This window comes from Varanus komodoensis, unplaced genomic scaffold, assembly GCF_004798865.1.
Source record: "Varanus komodoensis strain SLA01 unplaced genomic scaffold, ASM479886v1 scaffold83, whole genome shotgun sequence".
Taxonomy (NCBI): Eukaryota; Metazoa; Chordata; class Lepidosauria; order Squamata; family Varanidae; genus Varanus; species Varanus komodoensis.
This window is the reverse complement of record NW_025336520.1, coordinates 2132420-2153596: the sequence shown is the minus strand read 5'-3', so window position 1 is coordinate 2153596 and position 21177 is coordinate 2132420. Positions and strand designations below refer to the sequence as shown.

The 21177-nt window shown below is 44.3% G+C and overlaps 1 protein-coding gene across 4 annotated transcripts in view; it reads left to right on the top strand.

Annotated features, from left to right (window-relative positions):
- The window catches only part of BCO2 (beta-carotene oxygenase 2), a 54983-nt gene that overhangs the window by 27494 nt on the left and 6312 nt on the right, over positions 1 to 21177 (top strand). For 3 of the 4 annotated variants that reach the window (XM_044456395.1, XM_044456396.1, XM_044456394.1), the window contains 7 exons: positions 12410 to 12614; positions 13715 to 13926; positions 14890 to 15005; positions 16296 to 16398; positions 18590 to 18721; positions 19910 to 20070; positions 20721 to 20888. In XM_044456395.1, coding sequence (XP_044312330.1) covers positions 12410 to 12614; positions 13715 to 13926; positions 14890 to 15005; positions 16296 to 16398; positions 18590 to 18721; positions 19910 to 20070; positions 20721 to 20888 — 1097 coding nt within the window. Of the gene's footprint in view, positions 1 to 1993; positions 2659 to 2874; positions 2987 to 12409; positions 12615 to 13714; positions 13927 to 14889; positions 15006 to 16295; positions 16399 to 18589; positions 18722 to 19909; positions 20071 to 20720; positions 20889 to 21177 lie in introns of those variants that run through there. The other variant, XM_044456397.1, reaches the window with a different exon arrangement.

The following is a 21177-nucleotide window of genomic DNA, read 5'->3' as shown; positions in this document are numbered from 1 at the left end:
CCTCATCCTTTCTTGTTATAGATACCAACAATTAACTTGTACTACCAATCTTTCGTGTGGATAGAGCCACTTTGGCCGCATAAAGACTGGCACTTAAAGAACAAGTTTGCTGTGAATAACCATCTTTCCCACTTCTCTTTGTGGGAAGAAGCTCCAGGGGGCAGTGTCACTGACTATATTTCCTGGGCACTTTATTTATTATTTATTTATTTAGTGGACTTATATGCCTCCCCATTCGCCTAAGCCTTTTGGGCAGCTTACAAATAAATAAATATCATTAATACAATAAAATGCAGTTGGAGACATCCTGGCCAAAGTTGTTAAAATCAATAAATTAAATCAACAATTAAAATGCCGTTTAAATAAAAAGGTCTTGGCCTGGCAACGAAAAGCAAATAACGACGGCGCCACTTAAGATGTGTTTGTAAATACTATAAACTTACTATATGGATATACCCTTTATTTTCAAATGCACAAGCAGCGGATGCCAAGGCCCAATTTGCTTGCAAGAGGTTGGTCCTGCACCTGCAGAGATAACCTGGTCATTAGGTAAATATTCTTTCAGGAGTCAGAGGAGGGCAAAGCCCTTTGATAGTGTTATGCACACTGATGAATTCCTAGCATAGCATTGGCTCAAAGAAGAGTATTTCCCTGCTGCGGCTTGCTGCAAAATGTCCGCGGCTACCAGCCTCCTGCTTTGTGCACAGCGTAATGTAACTTGCCGGGCCGGGCAAGCTGCCTGGGCAGAGTGAGTCAGATTGCACCATTGCTCATTCAGAACATTTATGGCACGCACGAAGCAACAGGACCGGCGCAAAGCTTGCTGCAGCATGTTTGCTGTTGACCCGGCCGACATATGTTCCCAAAGGTTCATGTTATCAAAGCGTGCAAAATTATCTTTCTCTGAATTACTCACGACTTGAGAGATGCTGCCATCGTGGTACCATTGCGGGGAGGGGGGTTGTTTTTGCTTTTTGTGTTGGGTTTTGTGTTTTGTTTTTGAGCCCCTTAAAGGAGACACGGCCAGGAAGAGGAATACATCATCAGTCAATTTCACTTCCCCCAATTCCCGCCTTGTTGCTACTTACCGATCTGGAAATGTATTTTTAAAATATGCCTAGCAAAGCAGGTTGATTCAGAGTTGGCTTGTTCAGCAACTGGCTCGTGTTTAGCTGAGTTTGAATCATGAGTCCTGGTTTGTCTGCAAGAAGCCAGGAACGGAAGAGGCGGGGAGGAGAATCGCGGCTGACGGGCGGGAGGAGGACAGGGGCGCTGCGGGAGCGGACCCGCCGGCCGAGGGGCGCCCCGCGCGGGAGGCCGCCTTCCCGGCGCTGGCCGCGGTGCTGAACCGGCGCCTGCGCAGTGGGCCCCCCGCCAGAAGGGCGGGGCACGAGGCGGCCGTTGGCGGCCGAGTGGGGGAGGGGCGGGAGGGGCCTTGCCCGCCCCTCCCCCCCCGCGGCCCGTCCTGCGCTCGCGGCTTGCCTTCCTCCGAGGGGACAGGAGGGGAGGAAGCGCGCGCGGCTCCCCCTTCACACGTGCCCCGAGCGAGCAGGTGCGGGCAGAGCCCTCCCGGCGCCCCCTTTCCCGTGCCACGCGTGTGTTCGGGGCCGCCGGCTGGCCAAAGAGTGGGGGGCATCTCGTGGGGATCCCCCCACCCCCAGCCATAGTGTTCCCATGACGCGGCTCCCCCTTCACACGTGCCCCGAGCGAGCAGGTGCGGGCAGAGCCCCTCGCAAGCATATCTGGGGCCGCCGGCTGGCCAAAGAGTGGGGCAGATCTGCAGGGGAGACGAGGGCTCCGGTGTGAATGGGGCTCCTCCTCCACTGCAGCCTTTCTTCTGAGCTACTCAGGAGCTACTCAGGTGCTGGATCCTACCCTCCAAATGCATGGACCCCCTGGATAGCTCCTATAAAGCGTAAAAGAAAAGCTGCCACGGAGGTCGGCCGGCTGGTCCCTCTTGCATTCCGCTGACATCCTGGCTTCTTGACCCTTGCAAAGGGGTCCAAGGAGGCTTTGCGGGGCTTGGCCCCCCTGATCTATCCTTGCAAAGCCCTGCAAGGAAGGCGGGTAGCCTGAGGGTCAGAGAGTGGCCCAACGGCCTGGATTCGTGGCCAAGCGCCCATGGCTCCTGAGTCCCCCCTATAGCCACTACCCCACCCTGGCTCTCACCACTTCCCCTGCCAGTATGTTTAGGCTAAATACACATGTTTGACCCTATTTCAAAATAAGGATTGTTTCGGTGTTGCCTTGCATAGATGTTCACTATTTTTTTGATTTTGGACTTGTCCGTGTTTCAAAGTACAGCATTTCCAGCTTGGTGGAATTCTAGAATCTATTAAGGGGCTATTAGGAATGGAATAATCATTAGTGACTTGAATGGTGCTTGGGGATAACTCAAATAAAGGGATTCATGGTCGTGTTTCAATTCATTTCTCGGTTCCTCTGATAGGGCTATTTTGTCACCTTTTCCTAAAGCTTCTGTCTCAATTTTGGGGAGTGAAGAGTTCCTATTTTCTCAATATGCCTTTATTTTGCAGTGCCCTAACAGGAAAACAAATCTTGTTTCTAAAATATAACGTTGAGTTTTTTGAGGTAACCATGACAAGTAATCCAATGAAGCCTGATGAAAATAGAAGTAAACGTAAGAAGGAAGCAAAGGTGAGAAGTTTTAGCAAGCTAGTGTTTTAGTTTTAAAATCACAGCGATTGACATGTCAGTTTTGATCGTTGCTGCTGTTTTGAAAGCCTATGTGGTGTATACATATGCACGTGTGTGTGTGTGTGTGTGTGTGTGTGCAGATGCAAAAACTTTGTGCATAGATCTACAAGATAAAATATCTATTCCAATGTTTTGCTGTTTGTTTTCCATTGGTAGAATGACGTTTCAGAAAATCTGCAATTGTCTCCTTTGGAAAAAACAGATACATCTCATTCTGAAAGCTTCCAGTCTCAGCACAAAACTGAAGCCCTGGAAAAGGTTTTAAATGGTGATGCTTTAAAAAGAGTACAAACCATTCTTATCTGTCACTTACAGTTAACCCATACAGCTGCATTGTAATGAAAACCCATATTTATTTTAACAGATGCCAGCAAAGAAATCAATGGTCTGTTATCAAAATATGCTCATATGTTAAGGCAAGTAAACGTCTATTTTATTTGAAGAACTTAAATGTTCTCTCAAATATCCTCAACTAAATTTAATATTTTCAAAATTGCATTTATGTCGCTTTTGTTTGTTAAAGAGCAACATGGATGAACTATTTGCTTCTTGCATTGTTAGAAAATTCTTTAGCCAGAAAAACTGCTGTAATTTGGGATTTATAATATAGCTAGCAGTGCAGTTTTAGGAACTGAATTTTTTGGCCAGCTGTGTTCCAATTCTCCACTAGGTGCATGGGCATATTTTTAGTTGCAGTATATCTCATTATACAGGAACTGCAAGACTAAAATAATTACTACTGTCATAGTATGCAGTATATATAGAACAGAGCAGAATTGGAGGGTTTTCTTTGCTCCAGTCTTACTCTACTATGATATTATAAGGAATCATATTCTATATAGGCACTAAGATTATCTCTACTTGAGGTGGTAATCTTTTAAAACACATAATGCTGGAGATCAGCATGGAGAAAATAGATTGCTCTGTTTGCTTTTTAACAGCTCAATGCCTTATTGTTGGAATGAGTAGGTATCAGCAAAACCCAGTAGAAATTAAAGATCTATGGACCTCCATGTTAACTATAGGTGTTCTTTATTTTTTGTACATAAAGTGAGAGAGCAGCAATGGATGTGTCGTATGTAGAGGAACTTCAAGAAATCCTGAAAGAAGCTGCTTCTATAGAACATCACTTGAAGTTGAAAAGGGAGAATCTAAGGCACAGGTTTGCAGTAATTGCAGCCCCCCTTCAATGTGAAAATGAGCTGTCTAGCAAATCTACCTGAAATCTGTGCAGCAGCATGCATACTCAGCACCAAATACTAAGAGAGACCACACCATCCTTTTGTCTGTCGTGTTCTTGTACTGATTCAAAACAGCCAAATGCTTTTCAAAGTGTTTTGAAAATTGCTCTTATCTACAGAGCACCAGTAGCTATGATGAAATAGTAATTAGGGTTTTGCTTATTTATTTATTTATTTATTTATTTATTTATTTATTTATTTATTTATTTTAAGGCTGTTATCTGGGGTTGACTTTCTGTGGGAAGCCTCTTGCCTTTTTTTTTCCAAGTTTGGTTGTGGATTTGTCTCTGACTGGTGATAACGTGGTATTTCAGAAGGGCAGAATGGAGAGAATTCTGGTATGCTTTCCTTAAACTTGAATGTTCAGTGAAAAAAAAGTTATGAACATTACACAATTTGATTCCAAATTTCTCTTGAAAATGACTCATTTTGACTGATGTTTCTGTATGTGGGCACAGACCAAATTACGCTCTTTGCCTCATTTCAAGAGAAAACATGCAAACACAACACTCAATAGTGTTTCCCCTGGGATGATTTGAGCTCCACATTGTTTGAAACCACATTTAAAACTAAAAAGCTGTTTGTACCTAAATAGTTTTAAAATGCTGATTTTTCTTGCTGTGTATTTTATTTTGTAATCTGAGGGAGATTCCGCAATTGAAAATAAAATAGTGAGGAAACAAAAGGGGTTTTTTTAAATATATTTTTGTGCTTGTGCATAGTGTTTGCCTGACCTACTTGTTCCCAAATAAAATCATACTCTCTTATTGGTCTCTACAAATGAGGAAAAATATTTTATGCAATGCTTAGCCAATTATTAAATGAGCATTGATTACCTCAATCTGTCAGCTCAATTTAAAATCCATTTTTCATTATAACTGAGAAATATATTTCCTGAAGGACCTGCCACTTTTCCTTCCATAATCTGCTTTCCTGTTTTAATGGGTGAGGTTTGTATGGAAAATTAATTGACCTTAAAGCTGCCCCGTCTGATCAGTAGAGTTTAGTGGGTAATTTATTTTCCCTTTAATCAGTTCCATCCTATTGTTTAACCTGCACCTTTTCTAAATAGACCAGAAACAGCTGTCAAATGGCTTAAAATGCCACAGCCAGCAGATTGCTACAGTTTCTGATGAGGCATCTCAGTCCTGTTACAGATATTAGCAGTTACAGATCTGGTCTGTACATAAAGTTAACTGATGGTTTATTGAACCCATGGGTTTTGATAGATGAACCCTCTTGTGCTAACAAATGTTATTTTGCTTATTACGAACAAGCCAGAAAGAGAGCTTGTTCCTTCTGGGCTGAGAATCATGGCTTGTCTGGTTTTGCACACTACCAAAAAGGATGAATATGGGTTGAGTATGAGTTGTTGTTGAACTGGGGGTTGCTGCTGACTCATACATTGTTTTGTTGTGTTGACCCAGTTGTGCTGAAACAACATGATTTGTTGTTAGGTTGTAAATAGTGGGTGAACTGAGAATTGTGGGACTGTTCATGACTTGTTTTTTTAAGGCTATAGAGGTGGTGACCAAGAGTAATAATAAAGAAAGACCCACCGTACGTGCCATTACTACCATGCCACAAAGGCTGTAGGGACGCAGGGAGCAGTGAACAACAGAGGAGGGGAACAAGCAACCCAGGGACTGCGAAAACAAACCATAGTTTGTCTGCTACAGAAACCCCTCATTTAGAGAGTGCTTGCGTTTGGTCACCTTCTCTTTTGTGTTCCCGACTTGAATAGTGTTTCCTCATTGTGGGCATGTCAGGATTATCCTTGACTTTCTGTCAGGGATGAATGAGAGCAGCTTGTTCGCTGCTGTCCTGGATTTTTCTTTCTATAAGAAATTATGGCTGAAAGTGTTGGAATGCACAGCATAGCCATTATCAATCCACTGCAGCAAGAACACCTCATAGACGAGTTATCGCAGCATTGGCTTTCACAGAGGCAGCCCTTGCCATACCTTTGTGAATCATCATTGCCTAATGATGGCTGTTAAGGACTGCAGGATCACAAGCAAAGCTGGGTCGCCTGAAATGTGATAGGCTTTCCCTGGCCAATTATACAAGCTCTGCTTAGGTGGGTCAGGCAGCACCTGACATGTTGCAGGGAAGGAAGGCAGTTGCGTTTATTGGTGGCCCTCAGTTTGCCGCAAGAAGGAGCCTTACTTGATGAGCCACGCTGAGCCCACGCGGGCTCCGTGATGTGCCCATCCTGCTTGCGGCGGCTGCTGCTACACATGGAAGAGGGAAAGTCATCTGGGCACGCTGCATGGGACCTGCCAGTGCTCTTTGGCCCTGGCGGCCCTGGAATGGGGCAAATTCCTTCTAGGGAAATCTGCAGGAGGCCGGAGTGCTGCCCCTCTCCCAGTTTACATCCTTGCCCCTCTCAATCCAGACTGGTTCCAATTTTTAAAACGTTGCTTCCTGTTGGCTAGTAAGAGATGGGAACCTAGTGTCTGCACTGGACTACTTGTCCATTTAAACATGCTGATGGAAAAATGACTGGAAAGTAAACCCCTCTTCCTGATGACGTGTCACAGGGTGACCATTGGAATATTTTGAGACAACTCACAATAAATATTTTTTTATTTAAAATAACTAACTGGTCTTAAATCTCATTAGAAGATTTTGAGCAATTATGCACCACTCTAAAATTATTCTGAATGCTCAGCTTCCTCCTGCTAAGAGAAAGTGAGCCATGGTAGGAAGGGAACACTGTGGACTGGCATTGCACAAGGAGCTGGCATTGCTGCTCCTGCCAGGACTGTGCAGCTTCATCCCAGCTGCTGAGGCAGATGAATCTGAGCCAGGCTTTTATTCTGAAGGGAAGTGTTCAGCCAGCCCTGCTCTGCGTTCCCATCAGTGCCAGATTCACTGTGCCATCTTTGCCACCGACAGTTCGGGCAGGTTCGCTGCCTCTGTTTGGGCTTCCCATCACGCAGATGCTTTCCTACACCCTTTCGTTCATCGGCCTCCTGCTTAGGAATGTGGCTCACTTCCTTTGGTCTGTGCTCCAATATATCCCAGGTAAGATTTGCACTTCCTCCTTGTCTCCTATCAAAGACTCCTTTCCAAGCAGCTTAAAATTATTGGATGGCCTGGACGGAGAGGTCTCTCTGGGCCTGTGAAAGAGCCTGTTATTCTTCAAAGGCCAGGCACTGATTACGGCCGGTTCTCTAATTCAGAGAATGCACCTTTGGAACGGGGATCTTATATGTAAAGAGCTGTCAGCAGCAACCTCTGCAGGCAGTCTGCTGTCTGGCTCGTTATATAAGGAAGTGGCTGTTCAAAACATGGAACATCCATGAAGTGTTTACCTAATTTCCACAGGACAGAGATAAGAAAACATGAGGACATTGACCCAGTTAACAGCAGGTGCAGTGAGCACCAGGAGCAAGGGATGGATTCCTTCGCCTAATCGATCCTTTGGTGAGGATTTCTGCCCTGAAAAGCAATGATGCAATTATCCCCAGACAATGAATTCAGCTTTGGTGCTCCGAGCTGCTCAGAGCTTTGGTGCTATTATATATCAACTACTACAATCGTTGCCAACTTAGTAAGGACAAATGCCTTCCTCAAGCAATAAATGTCCTTTTCTGTGTATTTTCCTCCGCTTATTCTCTTTCTACATCAGTTTTTCAAAACAAGAGCTTGGCAATATTGTTTCTAAGGAAGAAAAGAAATATTTGATCACAACAGTAATATAAAAAGTGATTCCTAAGACAGTCATTTTATTCTTTTTTTAGTTTTTTATTTTAGTAACAGTATAGTTTAAAAAGAAGAAAGGGAAGAAAGAAAATAAGAATATAAGTAAAATTACAGAGAAACACCAAAAGTTCTCAAACAAATGTTACGTAGAATATCAAATATTTTAAAAATTGCTATGTCAACAATTGCTATTCTTTCTACTTAGTCATTTTTAAGAACTTAGTTAAAATTCATTGCAGATTCTTCTAATCTCTAACAATTTTCTCAAAAATTCTGTTCACTTTATACCTATATTTTCCCATTGTTATTATCCCCATTAAAAAGAAGCTGTGTGTAATACAGTTTCCACTTATAGTTAATTTGTTTCTGAAAGACATTTTTGTCACTTAGTTTCCATCCCTTCTGGGGAAAGTTGCTGTTGACCTTTTTGTATGCTTGGATCACAAAACAAACAGAAACAATACACATTCTTTCTCCTCCTCTCTGCTGGAAAGCCATAGCTATTGCGTCTGTAAATTCCATGAAACAAAAGGGTTTCTGCAACGTTTACTTTCTCCTATGAAAAGCCAATCTTCCACATTGCAACAGTCAAAACATTTTCAGTTTTTTGACCATGCTATATTTAATGTATCATGTAACACTATTCTCCAGTTTTGCTAATATGCAGGGCAAGATGACTCTGACGGTCCTCTTCTCTGAGGCCTTTCAGGACTTGTCCACTCAGGGGATTGAGGCGAAGCGCACATGGTTTGCAGAGTCATTATTTTCTTTGTTGTCTATTATTAGCTGTTTTAAATGTGCTGATGTTTCCCCCCTGATTTTATGATATTTTTATTGTCTCTCTTATGGACTGTTGTAAACTGCCCAGAGACCTTCGGCTGTGGGACAATTTAGAAATTAAATAAAAACAAGGATAATGCCACTTATCGTTACTTTTTCTCTCTTCCTTACAAGGGTGCCTTCGGATTAATTCTAGAGAGAAATCTAGGCTGTATAACTTGAAAGGGCATTGCTTTTTTTGTCACCGCATGTTTTAGTGAAGTCTGAGAGCATTTGGGCAGTAGCCAAAGTCTCTGCCAAATTTCTCCCTAATTCCAATATCGTAGGCAAGGCTTCTAACATATCCCTTATTTTTTTTTCATTTTCCCCCTCTTGGTCCTGACCTCTGTTCCTTGTTTAATATTCAGGCAGAAGAGTTTAGTAAAACCAGTTCATTTATTTCTCTTGCTTCACTGATCATAACAAAGTTATGTTACTGATGCTTTTGAATTTATTCCCAATTTGTGTTACATAACAAAAATATGCATGAGAAATTTGACAACTGGATGAATGGTGGCAAGCATATTACTGTCTTATTACTGATATCTGTACACCACTCTGGGATCCTTTCTCAGTTGAAGTTCAGGGGGAAGACTCTAAAATGTAAAATAAATAATATACAGTATATAAGCTTCTTCACAGTAGCAAGCTTTCATTATAGGCACCTTCCATGGTTCTAATGCACAAAGATCACATTATTTCTCCTAGTTCTACTCTCTGATCATGGTACTTAGAAAATTTTGATTCAATTCAGAGTGAGGGAGAAAATTAACAAAATTAAGAATTGTCATTTTATAGTTAGTATGCAATTTGTTTAATCCCACTTATCTTGCTGAAATATGCAAAACAAAAGACTTGAGGTCGGATCCAAATGTAGTAATGTTTGTTGCAGACCCACTGACGTCAATTAAATCAGCAAATAATAAAACTCTTATTGATGCCAATCAATAGGCCTATTCTAAGTATAGCTATGTCTGAATCCAACCCATTAACAGAAATTTGAGGGAGAAAAGTAGCAAGTTGCCAAGCTGCAAAGTGGAAATACATTCTTCTGAAATCCCTTTAAATATCTTATATGAAATTATACTGGCAGCTCCCCCACCATTGTTCCTGGTATCAGATTTTCTGCTTTAGAGGTATTTGTCTAGGGCTTAGCTGCAAGGCATAATTGCTTTAAACCTACAAGTGGATTTTTTTCTCAGGCTTCTTGAGCCTTTAAGATATTAAGAAGGCTTTCACAGCTGATCTCTACTGGAGGATGTGTGCTCGAAGATCAGCCTCTGCTACATGCAACAAAATAATTATCCCTAAGAATTCTGCTTAAGATTTGTGTGCACGAACCACTACTTTAGATGGTCTTTGGTAGTTGATTCAAACTAGATTTTATTGTCATGTGCTGGTCAACTTATCTCCAAACACTGGTAATCCTGCGAAGGACTCTCTAAAGTACCCAGTCCTTGACAGTCCTGCTCAGCTCCTGTAAACTCCTGTTGGTCAGCAAGATATATTTTAGTTAATTGGCCTGTGTGTCTTGTGTTCTTTGATTGGAAAGGTTAACGATTGTTCATGCTTAGAACAGACCTACTGAAATCATTGGACAAATTGGGCATGAATAACTTGGGAGCTGATGAAGTCTAGGTCCAACTGTCCATTAACCCAATTCCTTTGACTTAATTTTTGTTCCTTTGTTGTGGGGGGGATTTCCCTTCTCAAGCTTAGAACTACCGTATTTTTCGCTCTATAAGATGCACTTCCCCCCGCTCAAAAGTAAGGGAAAATGTCTGTGCGTCTTATAGAGCGAATGTGTGAGTGCCCGACGCCCGGGATGCTGCTGGCCGCCTGCACCACGTGGCACCACCTGGCCGGCACACGCTCGGGGCGCCCTGTTTCTCCCCCCTCCTCCGGCACAGGTGAGAGCTGTTAATCACAGGTCGGTGTATGTTTTCAAATGGCAACCCATCTTTTAATGAAGCCCACGGGGAAGTGATGGGGAATGTGCCTGTGATTATCAGGAAGCTTTCCATGGATCAGTTATCTGTTAGTTGATCAGACACATTTTTTTTAGGATCAGTGGATATTTGAACAGCATTACCTTCATGTATGAAGTTTATTCTTCAAAGGTTACTTAGTCCGCTGTGTGTTTGATTTACCATACAATATCTCATTTTTTGTCAGAAGTTTTTTTCTATTATTTACTAGTAGGGCAGCGTGGACATTACTGGCTTTTTTAGATTTGTTATTGAATTGTCTGAAGCAGCTCTTGTATAACTGGTGTAGATTGTGGATTCCTTCAGTAATTCCACTACTGACTAAGAAAGTGATGTCAGTGATTGTGAGCAACAGAGCTTCATAAATTCTGACTCTAGTGATGATGAGTTCTATGGGTTCAATGAAAACTAGAAGAGTACTCGAACTTTAAAGTCTCTCTTTTGTTAATGACAGTGATGATGGTTGTTAATGTCACTGTTGACTGCTGTTCACTTTACAAGGTTGAAATACGGTATTACTGTATTCTGTCATAGTTGATTAAATAGTAAACCATTTGATTCAGAATATTTTTTTCTTGTTTTCCTCCTCTAAAAACTAGGTGTGTCTTATGGTCAGGTGTGTCTTATAGAGCGAAAAATACGGTAATTTCAAAAAAACTAAACTATTTCCACCTCTACCCTCATCCAAAATAAAATGCCCCAGCTTTTTAAATGGCTTGATTTATTCCAGTGCTGAGACAAACTGTGCCTCAATGTATCCACAATGATGTGATCAGGAAACCTGTGGGAACTAATTACTTTCCCCTCATAAGTCAGCACCCCCTGCCCTCCTCCACCCGCCTACCAATATCCTTGATTCTTCTTTTCCTTTGACCTTGCCAGTGGGGTAAAATGCCCTGTTTTTAAATACAGGTTCAATGCTTGGCTTAAAAGCTGTGTAACAATTAACACTGAAAGAAGAGTTTTTTCCAGCTTGGGAATAGTTCCATGCATTGGGCTGCACATAATATGTGTCAATTCCCATAAGGTTGCACTTGTAACACAGTGGAAACTGTGCTGCATATTTTGACAAAGTGCCCAGTGAAATCCTGATTAGCAAGCTAGCAAAATCTAGGCTGGATGGAACAAGGATCAGGTAGATCCACAGTTGGCTACAGAACTGGACTCAAAGACTATCCAACAAGGGCACCTGGGGAGAGGTATCAAGTGGAGTACCTCCGGATTCAGTCCTGGGCCAGCGCTCTTCAATATTTGCATTAATTACTTGGATGAGGAAGTGCAGGGAATGGTTATCAGATCTGCCGATGACCCAGAGCTGTGTGGAATATCTAATACCCTGGAAGATAGAAACAAGATCAAGCAGCACTAGAAGGGGGTAAAATTATAAGCTAGTATGGAAATGGTACCTAAGCCTGGCAAAATTGAATCCGATAGATAGTAAACATTCCAATTTATGTTGGAGATGTGGTTGGGGAGTGGGTACATATTTCCACGAGTGGTGGGAATGTGAATTTATAATGAAATGTTGGAAAGAGTTTTTAAAAGAAAGCAGTAAAACATTGAGTTTAAATATTGAAGTAACTCCTGGAATCACATTATTGTTAATATTTGATAGAGAACAATGGAGATGGAATATTGGAGAATTAGTAACAAACTTATTAACTGCTGCAAGATTAATTATAGCAAAGAATTGCCAAGTAAAACATAATTATCAGTGGAGCGATTGGTACAGGTGAAGAGTTCATCGCTCTAACTATTTAGCTGATCAGTCTTGCTAGTGGTGAGTGTGAGTCGGAATGAGAGACACACACACACACGGCTAAACACAGAGCACACTTACTGGAGTGCAACATCGATAACACTTGGGCTGCACACAAGAACTTGTTCTGGTTTTGTTCTGCTAATCTGCGACTTCCTGCTTTGCCTTCCCAGTTATAGAGAATCTTGCGCTGGGCCCCACGCCAGGGCAAGCTGCCTGCATCCAGCGGAAGGGCTTGCAGTGCATCGCACCCCTTTTCTGCAGTGTGGAAGAAACACCCCATGCCATCCCAACAAAGGTGGAAGGGCGCGTCCCCAAATGGCTGAAGGGCAAGCTGCTGAGGAATGGGCCAGGGAAGTTTGAATTTGGAAAAGATAAGTAAGTTGGGTTTGTTGCTAACTGTCATCTCCATTGATCATTGATCAACTCTAAGCCTTAGATCGAGGGTGATTAACTTGCTGACTTTCTGAAAATGCAGTTTTTTGTGCATTCAGATGGTTAGAATGCCTCTCCTTCCTTTCCATTCCTGAATTCTGAAATGATTCCATAGTTTTTCTCTCCTTCTTTCTTCCCTTAAATAAAATAAAATAAAATAAAATAAAATAAAATAAAATAAAAATGCCCCTTTGCCTTTGGCCCTGTTGGAACAGGACCTCTGAGAATGTCTACAGAATTAAATGTGGTTCTCTGCCCCAGCCTGGGCCCTGAGAAAATGAAATTAGTTTCCCTCCTTCCACATACTCCTCATCTGTTTTGCTGGTGGGGATTAAAAGGATGGCAAATCAGTTTCCTCCTCTTCCATTGCATTTATATCACAGCATTTTTCCTTCTGCAAGGAACCTAAGGTGGCTTATTTTGCCACTCTATCTTAGTCTCATAACAACAACCCTGTGAGGTAGGTCAGTCTGAGAGTGAATAGCTGGCCCAAAGTCATTCAGTGAGTTTGATTGCTGAGTGGGGACAAGAACCATGCCAGAAGAGATCTGTATTTGCATGTTTGGCTGACGTGTTTCCCCCTTTTTTGTCTGATTGAAAAAGGAAAAAGAAAAAGAAGATGGATCATAGAATCGTAGAGCTGGAAGGGGCCAAGAAGGCCATCGAGTTCAACCCCCCAGTGTCGCAGGACACCACGTCACACCATCCCACTCAGAGGGCTGCCCAGTTCCTTTTTGAATGTCTCTAGTGCAGGAGAGCCCAGCACCTCTCCGGGCAGCTGGTTCCACCGCCACATTGCCCTGACAGAAATGCATGTGTCCACTTCAGAGCTCTTTTCAGAAAGCCCGATCTTGCTTTGATGTGTGCAATTTTATATGGCTATCACACCATGTACACATTTTCGTATTTGTGATGAGCTGAGTGGCTGAACCTGGATGCTTAATGCTTGGCAGGAGCTGTGCTTAGGAAAGGAGCTTAGGGCTGGAGGTAACACAAGGTGTTCCGTTCTCCTCCTCTGATTGCATTTCTCATCTCCCCGGCAGGTACAACCACTGGTTTGATGGCATGGCTCTGCTGCACCAGTTTGAGATTGAGGATGGGACTGTGAAATACAGCAGCAAATTCCTGCGAAGTGATACCTATGTGACCAACAGCAAGAACAACCGGATTGTGATATCTGAATTTGGGACCTTGGCCATGCCGGACCCTTGTAAGACGGTTTTTGAACGTTTCATGTCAAGGTTTGAAATGCCAAGTAAGTGTTTTTCATAGAGCAGCTCTACCTACATCTGTGGTTGTTTTGATTTTTAGGAACGTGTTAAAGGAAGTTGTAGAGCTATTTCTCTTAAAGGGAGGTAGAGGTAGGAGGATTAGTGTTCAGTACCTCTGCTGGATAGTTCTGCCATTGCCTGCCCTTAAATCCCATCCTTGACAATTTAAAAATAAGATGATAATGCTTAACACTTGATTCGCATATATAAGATACAAGAACTGTTCGTAACAAAGAGAAAAGGATTGAACGTGCAAGGGTGAAGGGAGCAGAACTGGCTCTCATCTTGGACATGTGCTGTGCTGCATGAAAGTCCAGGATCTTCCAGAGCAGTCTTGTTTTGCTGCTCTAATATCCACAGCACCTTCACCGGGGACTCGGCAGACCTCCTCAGTGGCTGCTGAAGGAGGGCCATTCCGCCCTGTCTCTGATAACCTTCCATGTCGCAGAGATACCGGTTTCTGCAGAGAGGCCTTTGATTGGACTGGGGGGCAGGGACGGATGGCGCTTGGGTGCTGCAAGGGACTGGATGATGGCAAAAACATGGAGCCTTAATCCCGCCCGGCGTGGAAATGCGCTTGGCCAGTGGTTCATCCACTCATAGCAACGATGCTCAGCCTTCTCCAGATGGGGATGCATGCTTCCTCGGGCCGGGCTGGGCGGCTTGTTGCCATGCAGCTATTTCCCATCAGCTCGTGCCAGCATAGCCAGTGAGGAGGGAAGATGGTGGTTAGAGCCCAAAACACCGAGAGCGTCACAGGTTGCTCGTAATATCCTGAAGGACGAAGTTTGCAGCCTGTGGGTACTGACTGGAACCCATCAGAGACAATTTTCCCATGGAAGGGGGAAAGGCCTGGTTCTTATGTCCCTGGGCCACTTTTGTAAGCCTGGCCTTTTCAGGTCACCTCCACAAACTAAGTCAATCTGGATGATATATATATTTTTTAGAATTAACAGACAATTGCAACGTGAACTATGTGATCTACAAAGGTGACTATTACGTTAGCACAGAGACGGATGTAATGCACAAGGTGGATCTGGAAACGCTTGAAACAAAGGGGAAGGTAAGGGAACCCCGAAAGCTGCCTAATCCAGGTTGGACTATTTGTCGTTCCAATTCAGTAGTGTCTTCTGCCAAGGGTTATTGTGGCAAAGCCTGAACTGCAGCAGTTCATCAGACAGTTCCCCTAGGTGTGCCCCAAGCACAGTCCAAAAATTCATGTGGCTGTGTCGATTCACATCTGTGTGTCTGTGAGCATCACATATGTGCGCACAGAACAACTTATGGCGGTATATTGTGGCTGGAGGAATCCATTCCCACCCCAGCTAGATCCAGATGGAAGAGGGACATCTTGAGTGGGGCAGGGGTGGCAAGTCTCTTTGCCAAATGCCTGGCTTTTCAAACCAGCAAGCCCTGGTAGCCACTACAGCATGGCTACTGGTTGGCACGGGCTCTCCAGGCATTCCCAGCATAGCCACCCGATCCTGTGGAGACGCCAGAGTCTGCCCTATGTGTCCTTTTGCATGCAGAGCACATGCCCTGCCACGGAGCTGGGTTCCCTCCAGATTCAGGAAAACTTTGCTCTGTGCACAGTTGCTATGGACCATCAGCAGGAAAGGGACTACAGCACCCACTTTCCATTTTGTGCTTCCAACGGGGCCCCTGGTCGACCTCTGCAGAAAGCAGGATGCTGGGCTAGATTTAGCTTTCCATCTCTTATGTTCTTAGAGGATAAAGGAACAGGTGGGACAGGATGGTTTAGTCCCCCAGGAGAAGGAAGCATTTCCCAGGTGAGGTTGAAGGCACACAAGGGTGTGAGTTTAGTCTTGGCGTACAAGGCCAAGGAGACATGGTGATGGAGAAGCTGTCTCCATGACCGAGAGTGAAGCGGAATGAGGTGGGATAAAGTGGTAGAGTCCTGGAGAGGTAGAATACAGCACACCTTTTCCAACTGTAGATTGGAGCATCATGGCCTTTCATGTCCCCTATATAAAGATCTCATTGAAAATAGAAACGTAGAGAGAAGATTTCTTCAATACTTTTTTAATGGAGAGGACATTCAGAAATATGATTCCCCTTCTTGAACCCTGAAGCGATACAGCCCTTCTCTGCCTTAGCACTTTGCCACCTCAATCTGCTGCAAGGAAACATGAGACTGAGTCTACACTGTTAAAGATTTAAGTGCTGTGTTGACTGACTTTTGATAGCTGAGTCATCCGATCAGCAGCATTCACAGCTAACGCAAAGGTGCTGCCCCATGTCTGTTTTATGGCAGGCAGGGCTCCAAACAAGCACTTCCAAATCAATCGTTTTCTCTGAAGCACTGAAAAGAGAGATCTCCTTTCACTTGCAGGTGAACTGGAGCAAGTACATTGCCGTGAATGGAGCGACTGCTCATCCCCACTACGAGCCAGACGGGACAGCGTACAACATGGGCAACTCCTATGGGAAAGATGGTGAGAGCCCCAGACGGCTCAGGGAGGGGCAGGACTTCCTGATTAGCCTGTTGTTTGTGCAGGGTTCTCATGTTTCTCTGCCAGGGTGGGCTGGGTAGACGCTGCTCTCCATGCGCAGCTTGATCACGATCGGTGACTGCAAGCACCCAGCTAGTTCCATCTCCTCCAAATCGTTCTTGGCTTCATCAGCAGCCCTCTGACTCCAGGCTAACAGAGTTACTCATAGGTGCTTTGCTGATGCTTCTGGGCGGGACAATTCAGAGATGATACAGGAATCCAGAAGAGGCTGCTGCTTCCTTCACAAGCGGAAAGTGTCTTCATGTGTGGGACTCCCGCTTGACACTGGGCAAAACAGGGTCAGCTTCAGGGGGTGGCCATGTCTGGAATTTTGCAAGCACCCACAGCAGGAAAACCCCCATCTCCCTCATTCTCACTTTGCAGGGCACGCAAGAAGGTCAGGAGTACCATGAGATCATGTTTGGTTTCGGGCACTGTATAGAATGCCCAGGAACACCCCCTGCAAAATTCCCCAGTGCAGGCTCGGTCAGGCTGACGCAGACTGCCTGCCTGCCTGCACTGGCGCTTGCTCCCTAGGCTATGCTGGATGGGAATGATGGGGGTTGCAGTCCAGCACGTCTGGAGTATTGTGGATGGCTCCCCGAGGAAGTCCATTGCTAAGCGCCGTCTTTGTGGACTAGGAACAGTGCTGGAAAAGTTGCAATCCAGGTAAAGGAAAGGAAGAATATATTTGTATTTGGGGAATGTACTGTTCCTTCCCCACCCCCTCTGTGGACCAACAGAGCCACCTGTGCTTTCTTAGGAGGATTTACTGTAACTGGCAGTGCTGAACTGCTACAGTGAAAGGCACTGCGTGTCCTGAACAAGATTCCTTCATGTTGTTGAAGCTTAGGCAACCAGCTGGCTTCAGTTTGCCTTAAGCAACGTCTTCAACTTGCTGACGTTTCAGTATTATCCCGCTCCCTTGCTTCAATTCCTTTCTGTTAGGACGTGTGATCAGAAGGCCAAGGAGCCAGGCTGTCCTTGTTATATGAATCACCTTGGGCAAGTTCAGAAAAGCGGATAGAAATCTGTGCAAAGTTAAAGGGAAAAAAGTATCCAGAAATCTTGAGGACTTGCTTTGCCTTCTGTCCTGCTACTCGTATTTCAGTCTTGTTCAGAATAGGCTCAAATGGCCTGAGGCTAGGGGATTAGATGCTTGTTGCCCTGCTGTTCAGTTATAACTTTTAGAAGGATGGGCCCTTCACGAAGACAAGATGTATTTGCGGATTAAACACTTCAGTATACACAGTGTGCCATTTCTATGTCTTCCTTTGTTGTTGTTGTTGTTAGTCGCGAAGTCGTGTCCGACCCATCGCGACCCCATGGACCACATTCCTCCAGGCCTTCCTGTCCTCCACCATCCCCCGGAGTCCACCCAAGCTCACACCAACTGCCCCAGTGACTCCATCCAGCCACCTCATCCTCTGCCGTCCCCTCCTCCTTTTGCCATCTATTGTTCCCAGCATTAGGCTCTTCTGCAGGGAGGCCTTCCTTCTCATTAGGTGGCCAAAGTACTTGAGTTTCATGTCTTCGTATTAACAATTAAACCACGTGCTAGTTTAAAGATGCAGCAAACAGCTACAATCCTAGAAAACGAATCACTATTCGGCAACGTAAATTAGGGTTGAGATGAGATGTTTGTTCAGTCACTGTCCTGCCTCATTCATGAAATATACCATGTGGTGTGTCCCAGATGACATTTCCTTTCACTTGTAAGCCTCCTTTGTTTGCCCCATCTTTGCTCCCATTCTTAAAAACGAGGAGCAAAAGTTGGAATAGCTGCACAGGGCCTTTTGATTGTCAGCACTAGGTGCCCTCGGTACAGGAGTTCCCTTAGTGTGCCATTTTTTCAAGACTGGGGGGGTGGGTTAGAGACCCTACAGCAATAGCTGCTGCTCCCCCACTTCTGCCTTTCACACAGGGGGGAGCGGACACGAAATTCTCCCTGCAGCCCCCCTTTTCTAATCTCAGGTGTACTGCTAGTCCTGTCACAAAAGGTGACAGCAGGTGTGCATACCCTACCTGTTAAGGTGAAGGCTTGTTCACATCACTGCTCTTTCACCACCCCTAAAATCCATTTGTGGCGGGGCTGCCGGAAGGGTCTGTCCTAAGTGTTCCTTCTCTCTTTTAGGCTCCAAGTATAACATCATTTGCGTCCCGCCGCAGGGGCCCAACTCCGACGGTTCCAGCCTGCAGGGCGCGAAAGTCCTGTGCACCATTGAGCCGGACAATAAGGCAAAACCTTCCTATTATCACAGCTTCGGTGAGGCCTTCCCTTCTTTCCATCTGATAGGAATAGCCGGAAAATGTAATGAGTTGTAGGAAAGGGAGGCTTATCCAGACACGGAGAGAGTTCTTACTCTCCTCTCTCTCTTTCTGTGTGATCCCATTCCAGTGCTCCAGTCAATGCCCTCCTCCTACCCAGCTGCCAGTCCTTTTCGATCTCATTCATCATATATCACCACGTTAGAGCATACAGAAAACATTCTGAGACTGCGTCCAGACTGGTGGCTCCTCATGTGACCAGATTCAGTATTTGTTGCATTTTATAGCACTTATCATTATGATAAAATGATGCTTTATTTTAAAGCAGTATTTTAAAAGGTTTAAGGTCACCTCCATTCTAGCAACATGATTAACAGTGACACCTTGGTATTTTTAGCCATTTAAAAATAACATTATAGCACCATAGAATTAAACTGCTATGCATTCATTACAAGAAAAATTATGATGCAAATATTTAGTGCTAATTTAAAGAAAACAAACTGGAATATAAAACATTGCCCATTCTAAGTGTTACAGTGCCTGTGAGCTGAACTAGATTTACTTTCCCATGATATTACTGCCCACATTAACATGTCATCCATTTTAAAAGGTAGAAAAGTAGTGTTAATGGCACCTGCAAGGTTGAAGATGGTGCTACTCTTCTGAAAGAAGTTGTTGTTATGGTCTAAGAAGCAAAGGAAGAACTTCAGAGAACATAGACACTGAGAGAGGACAAATTCAGTCAGAAGATGCCTAGCAGTACTACGCAGGCGGCCTCGTGTGGCAATTCTGTCTTTTCCCCTTAATAGATTTCCTGTGGTAAGAAAATTTGCGAAAGAAGTGATGGAAAGCAGGAGAGAGTTATCTGAGGAAGGTGGCATTGTTCACCCCTCCCCAATAAAACTGGCAGGGTAATGATGCCAAAATACCTTTGTCTGGAAGCTCGCAGACAGATTGTTGACGGTGTGGTACAGATGCCTTTAGAAAAGTGTGAGAATAAAGCATGGCAAATTTACTACGGAAGCGCCCTGCGAGATGTATTTTAGTCAGGGCATTATGAAGGAATGATGACGTCAGCATGAGGAGAGGAGTGCGATTCATCGGTAATGGTGAAAAGTGAGGTAGCAGAGGCTTGCAAGTTCTAAGAGGAGAATTGGCCTAAAGCCCTTCTATCTCCTGCTTCTAGGAATGAGTGAAAATTACGTGATCTTGATTGAGCAGCCCCTCAAAATGAACCTGTGGAAGTTAATGGTAGCAAGGAGTCTTGGGAAATCTTTTTCGGATGTGCTCAGCTGGGAACCTCAGCAAAACACCCGTTTCCACGTCATCAACAAGCTCACTGGGCAGGTATTTCCTCTGCATCTGTTGACTTACAATCTGGGGCTTTCCCAGGCCCAGCCAAAGCTGACTTTTGGCACAGCAGAAATGCTTGGTCGCCTCGAGGGTGAACTTCTTGGGAGCTGCAGCAACAAGAGCCGTAGTTTTTACAAGCATTTGCAAATATGTTCTTCCTTCAAAGTGGGTATAAACAACAGGGAATGATCTCATTGCCTTCTTGCCCCACAAGTGGATCTCCAGAATGCTACCCTAGATATGGAACTTGGGCTGATACAGGAAGGCATTTAAAAAGTAACCCAAGTTAGATGGGCAGCCAACTTTCCTGAGGTCAATCTCTTGTCAGAGTGCTGAGATCTGCAAGTATTTGCACAGCAATTAGGATGAATCCTGCACTCTAGACAAACTTTGCAACTATCTCGGACTAAGATGTAGTAAGATTCTTGCTAGGGATTTGGTAGATCAGGTTCTTTCTTGGCTTCCTTTTGGTGAAGTACAGAATGATCCAAAAAATGATAATATTGGAAACGGCTTGGTGTGCCCATCCCTCAGATAGTTCATGAACCGCATTTTGTTGCGAGGGAGGAATGACCTGTGGAATGTTCTCTAGCGGGCGCGGAAGGGCTGAGAGTCACCTCGCATGTTTTGTCTTCCTGGCTCAGGTGTTGCCCGGGCAGTACTACAGCAAGCCCTTCTTGTTTTTCCATCAAATCAATGCCTTTGACGATCAAGGCTGTATCGTCCTTGACCTCTGCTGTCAAGATGATGGTGGTTCTGTTGACATCTACCGTCTAAAAAACCTCCGCAAAGCAGGGGAAGCGCTGGACCAGGTAATCCTTCCCTGAGGACAATGTTGTATCCAAGGCCTGGTTAAAAAAATCCTGGGGGTGGGAAATAGAAGCAAGGGGGCTTATCTGGAGGCGGCCTATTTGACTTACAGGTCACATGTTCTCATTTGCACATAAAGAGGAAAATAGGCAAATAAACTCACATTTCTGCCTGCCTCTTCCTGTCCTTTAAAATCTTCTGCAGTACAGAGAATTTTTTACATCCCCGTGCCGGCCAAGCAACAGCTTTGTGCAGTCAGAGATGGGCGCTGCTTCTCTGCTTCTGACGAGG